This window comes from Hyperolius riggenbachi, chromosome 7, assembly GCF_040937935.1.
Source record: "Hyperolius riggenbachi isolate aHypRig1 chromosome 7, aHypRig1.pri, whole genome shotgun sequence".
NCBI classification, from domain to species: Eukaryota; Metazoa; Chordata; class Amphibia; order Anura; family Hyperoliidae; genus Hyperolius; species Hyperolius riggenbachi.
This window is the reverse complement of record NC_090652.1, coordinates 20,902,142-20,908,141: the sequence shown is the minus strand read 5'-3', so window position 1 is coordinate 20,908,141 and position 6,000 is coordinate 20,902,142. Positions and strand designations below refer to the sequence as shown.

At 44.9% G+C, this 6,000-nt stretch overlaps 1 protein-coding gene across 2 annotated transcripts in view; it reads left to right on the top strand.

The window, feature by feature from the left end:
- The first annotated feature begins 1,912 nt into the window (after positions 1-1,912).
- LOC137524122 (uncharacterized) overlaps positions 1,913-6,000 on the top strand; it is an 88,375-nt gene continuing 84,287 nt past the window's right edge. For both annotated transcript variants that reach the window (XR_011022635.1, XM_068243657.1), the window contains exon 1: positions 1,913-2,016. Coding sequence is in view for 1 of the 2 variants with exons in the window: in XM_068243657.1 (XP_068099758.1) it covers positions 1,971-2,016 (46 nt within the window). In the remaining variant the exon portion in view is untranslated. The remainder of the gene's footprint in view (positions 2,017-6,000) is intronic.

The window sequence follows — 6,000 nt, the reverse complement described above, 5'->3', positions numbered from 1 at the left end:
CACATTTATAGATAGGTCACACGCCTGGGTGCGTTGAACGCGTTTCTAGCACGTTTTCGCACCTATTGGCGTTTTTCGTGCGTTTTCTGCGCGTTTGCGCGTTTTTCATGCGTTTCTGCGCGTTTACGCGTTTTTTGCGCGTTTTTGCGCATTTTGCACGATTTTGAGGCTCTTTAAATTCTAACGCGGAATTCCGCATGGTAGCATTGCATTTACGCATCGGGATGCGGATTCTGTACCTTTATGCGGATTATATGCAGATTTAAGCGGATTTACAATCTATACAGTACTATTGAGTGTTTCTTTTTTATTCTACACCATCTCAAAGTTACATTTAACTTATTAATAAGCTAGTTATATGACTGAGTTTTATTTTTATAATGAAAATTTATATGTTAATGTGGGAAACTTTTTTATATATTGTTTATTTGTTACTTGTTATCATAGTTTTTATATCTTAGTGAAATTTCCCATCATTTTTATGTGAATATTGGTGCTTTTCCACATTTATAGATAGATCACACGCCTGGGTGCGTTGAACGCGTTTATAGCGCGTTTTCGCACCAATTGGCGTCTTCCGTGCGTCCTACACGTTGGCGCGTTTTTCGCGCGCTTTCTGCGCGTTTGCGCATTTTTGCGCGTTTTCGGCGTGTTTGCGCGTTTTTCGCGCGTTTCTGTGAGTTTGCGTGTTTTTTGAGCGTTTTTTGTGCGTTTTTGCGCGATTTTGAAGCTTTTTAAATTCTAACGCGGAATTCAGCATGGTAGCATTGAATTTACGCATCTGGATGCGGATTCTGTACCTTTATGCAGATTTAATGCAGATTTAAGTGGATTTACAATCCACACAGTATTATTAAGTGTTTCTTTTTATTCTACACCATGATTATAAGCTGCAACTTTATTTGAAAGTGACATTTAACTTAATAATAAGCTAGTTATACGACTGAGTTTATTTTTATAGTGAAAATTTATATGTTAATGTGGGAAAAACTTTTTTATATATTGTTTATTTGTTATTTGTTTTACACATATTGCACACTATGCCATTAGATACTTACATAACTTGTATGCTGAAAAATTTTTCAATAAAAACTATTGTGATAGAAAAAACACTCAGAAAACGCTCATAGGCCTAGTGCACACCAGAGCGGTTCTGCTGCGGTTTGCGATCTCCTTGCGGCTGCGGATACGCTTGGGTAATGTATTTCAATAGGCTGGTGCACACCAGAGCGGGAGGCGTTTTGCAGAAACGCATACTCCTGGGCTGCTGCAGATTTTGGATTGCGGATGCGTTTCTGCCTCAATGTTAAGTATAGGAAAAACGCAAACCGCTCTGAAAAACAGCAGTTCAGAGCGGTTTGCCAGGCGTTTTTTGTTACAGAAGCTGTTCAGTAACAGCTTTACTGTAACAATACATGAAATCTACTACACCAAAAACGCTTCACAAAACCGCAAAATGCTAGCTGAAACGCTACAGAAAAAGAAGAAAAAGCGTTTCAAAATCTGCTAGCATTTTGCGGATCTGCTAGCGGTTTTTGGTGTGCACCAGGCCACAGCCTTTCTGCACAGTACCATATAAGATGATGGCACTATATAAATAATAATCCTGATTTTGCATTAAACAAATGTGAAATGAGAACCTTCTATACTCAGAGCCACAATGATGTGCAAGTTTCTCTAATGATTTGTGTGTAACGATAAGCTGCGCGGGAGCGCTCCATGTCTTCTGTTCCCTCCTGGAAATAATCCAGCGTATCATTCCCAGAATCCCAGCTTCCGTGCTTCCCAGGGCTTTGTGTGTGTGACAGTGGCAGAGGCAGCCCTTCCTGTGAGCTGAATGGCTGCATCTACATCTCTGCTGCTGCCTCCCTCCTCCCTCTCCCTATTGTAGGAATTCAAAAATGAAAGTGAAAGCGCAATCCTCCATTTCTACAAATAATACAACAGAATAAACAGCCATATTCCTGAAAATGTCACACTGCGGGCCTTTCTTCCTGCTGCTTCTGTGCCAGACTTGTGAGTATTACACAGAGATGACATGAGAAATATCTGTATTCATGTACAGGGGCCTGGGGTGCAGAGACCTGTTATTCCTGCTCTCTGCTTGTGTGCTGCTGGGCCTGTCTGCTTTTATACATCTTCAGAGGTCAACCTCCACTGACTGTCAGTAGCCTGATAGCAGATCTGCGTGTAATTGGCTGCTGCAAGGAAGCTGGTAATTATTACTAGGTCTAATTAGGGTATATCCAGGTTCAGGTGAATTCCTGACTCTAAAGTCCATATGAGACGAGTCACTGATGCTTCCCGGCATATCTATAGCATGTGGGACAGGGAGGGCAGGCTGGGCCGTCTCTACCCATTATAGAAACCATGGCTAGAAGACTGCTGCTGCCGTTATGCTATTCGGGCAACCTTTGTTATGTTAATCAGTAGAGCCCATTAGCAGTTGCGTATATATAAAAAACAATGTGCACTGAAATTTGGGTGGCCAGTAAAATAACGGTATTTAAAACCAATATTTTACTATTAAAGTGTAAAATATTGGTATTAAATACCGACACCTTACTATGGCTAGCCCTTACCCCTTACTAACACAGAACCATCACCCTCTAACACCGAACCCTAACACCCCCCCCCCCCACAAACTACCTACCCGATGCCTTACTCTAAACCTTCATCTCCCCCCCCCCCCCCTGGAACAAACTACCTAGCTGAATCCTAACTCTAAACACTTCCCCTCCTGCACAAACTGCCTACCTGACGCCTTACCCTAAACCCTCCCCCTCCCGCACAAACTACATACCTGACGCCTTACCCTAAAGACTCCACCCCCCCTGCACAAACCACCTACCTGACTCCTAACCCTAAACCCTCCCCCTCCCGCACAAACTACCTACCTCATGCCTTACCCTAAACCCTCCCCCTCCTGCACAAACTACCTACCTGACACCTTACCCTAAATCCTCCACCCACCCCTGCACAAACTACCTACCTGACGCCTTGCCCTAAACCTTCCCCCTCCCGCACAAACTACCTACCTGACGCCTTACCCTAAAGACTCCACCCCCCCTGCACAAACCACCTACCTGACTCCTAACCCTAAACCCTCCCCCTCCTGCACAAACTACCTACCTGACGCCTTACCCTAAACCCTCCACCCACCCCTGCACAAACTACCTACCTGATGCCTTGCCCTAAACCTTCCCCCTCCCGCACAAACTACCTACCTGACGCCTTACCCTAAAGACTCCACCCCCCCTGCACAAACCACCTACCTGACTCCTAACCCTAAACCCTCCACCCCCCTGCACAAACTACCTACCTGATGCCTAACCCTAAACCCTCCACCTCCCACACAAACTACCTACCTGACGCCTTACCCTTAACCCTCCCACACAAACTACCTACCTGACTCTTTACCTTAAACCCTGCCCCTCCCGCACAAACTACCTACCTGACGCTTAACCCTAAACCCTCCACCTCCCGCACAAACTACCTACCTGACGCCTTACCCTAAACCCTCCCCCTCCTGCACAAACTACCTACCTCATGCCTTACCCTAAACCCTCCCCCTCCCACACATGCCTTACCCTAAACCCTCCCACACAAACTGTCTACCTGATGCCTTACCCTAAACCCTCCCCTTCCCACACAAACTACCTACCTGACGCCTTACCCTAAACCCTCCCCCTTCCGCACAAACTGCCTACCTGACTCCTTACCCTAAACCCTCCACATCCCCGCACAAATTACCTACCTGACTCCTTACCTTAAACCCTCCCCCCCCCCTCAAACTACCTACCTGACGCCTTACCTTAAAACCTCCCGCACAAACTACCTACCTGACTTCTTACCTTAAACCCTCACCCTCCCTGCACAAACTACCTACCTGACGCCTTACCCTAAACCCTTCTCCTCCCACACAAACTACTTACCTGATGTCTAACCCTAAACCCTCCTCCTCCCACATGAACTACCTGTCCGACACCAAACCCCCCTCCCACCCACACAGACTGCCTACCTGAAGTCTAGCCCCCCTGCACAAACGACCTAGCTGATACCTAAACCTCACCCTCCCTGCACAAACAACCTACCTGACGCCTAACCCTAAACTCTCCCCCTCCCGCACAAACTACCTACCTGACACCCAGCTCTAAACTCACCCTCCCCGCACAAACTACCTACCTGATGCCAAACCCCAACACCCCCCAGCAACTACCTACCTGTCACGTAACCCCCCCACAACTACCTACTTGACACCGACCCTCCCCCCCCCCCCCCCACACACACACACACACACTCACACACACACACAAGCCACCTACCTGACACCTAGCTATAATTTCTTCCCCACACAAACTACCTACCTGATGCCAAACCTTACCCCTTACCCCCAGCAACTAACTACCTGACGCCTAACCCTAAGCCCCCTGCTCCAGCATCTGATAACTATCGGGTGCCTGAATTGCCGATATTTCTATCAGCACCTATGGCGGTGCCCAAACTTCCGGTGCTAACGGGCGCTGAATTTGCGTGCTTCGCAATAAGTGTGTATTAGAATTCCATAATGCACATTATTCTGCTAAGAATAGCTCCTAGATGCCACCTGAAGAAGCTGTCACTCCAGGCCTCTGCCTGGCTTGCCTGTGTCTTAAAACAGCCCTGTTTGCTGGTCACTGGTGGTTTTATACGCTGTACAGCAGTGTCGCTCAACATTATCATAGCATATTGTGTCAGCTGAGTACCCCCTGTTGAGGGTAACATCATCCCAAGGACCCCTTCACATGTATACAGTATTTGTTAGGAGTACGGCATATTTGGGTATAAATGCCTAACATAGTTTAGACATCAAAAATCACATCCGAATGGTAATCTTCCAAAATCACGATCCCTGCACATGTAGGGCTCGATTCACTAAAGCGTGCTAACACTTAGCACGACAGTGATAAGCCGCTTTGCATGTGATATCATGTAATAAGTATCATCATCAGGTGCTGAGTATCATTATCACGTGCTAAGTATCATGATCACGTGCTGAGTATCATTATTACATGTTGAGTATCATTATCACGTGCTAAGTATCATTATTACGTGCTAAGTATCATTATCACGTGCTGAGTATCATTATTAAGTGCTAAGTATCATTATCACGTGCTAAGTATCATTATCACATGCTAAGTATCATTATCACGTGCTGAGTATCATTATCATGTGCTAAGTATCATTATCACGTGCTGAGAATCATTATCACATGCTGAGTATCATTATCACGTGCTGAGTATCATTATCACGTGCTTAGTATCATGATCACGTGCTGAGTATTATTATCACATGCTGAGTATCATTATCACATGCTGAGTATCATTATCACATGCTGAGTATCATTATCACATGCTAAGTATCATGATCACGTGCTAAGTATCATTATCACGTGCTGAGTATCATTATCACATGCTGAGTATCATGATCACGTGCTGAGTATCATTATCACGTGCTGAGTATCATTATCACTTGCTGAGTATCATTATCACGTGCTTAGTATCATGATCACGTGCTGAGTATCATGATCACGTGCTGAGTATCATTATCACGTGCTGAGTATCATTATCACGTGCTAAGTATCATTATTACGTGCTGAGTATCATTATCACGTGCTGAGTATTATTATCACGTGCTAAGTATCATTATCTTGTGCTAAGTATCATTATCACGTGCTGAGTATTATTATCACATGCTGAGTATCATTATCGCATGCTGAGTATTATTATCACGTGCTAAGTATCATTATCGCTTGCTGAGTATCATTATCACGTGCTAAGTATCATTATCACGTGCTGAGTATCATTATCATGTGCTAAGTATCATTATCATGTGCTGAGTATCATTATCACGTGCTGAGAATCATTATCACATGCTGAGTATCATTATCACGTGCTGAGTATCATTATCACGTGCTTAGTATCATGATCACGTGCTGAGTATTATTATCACATGCTGAGT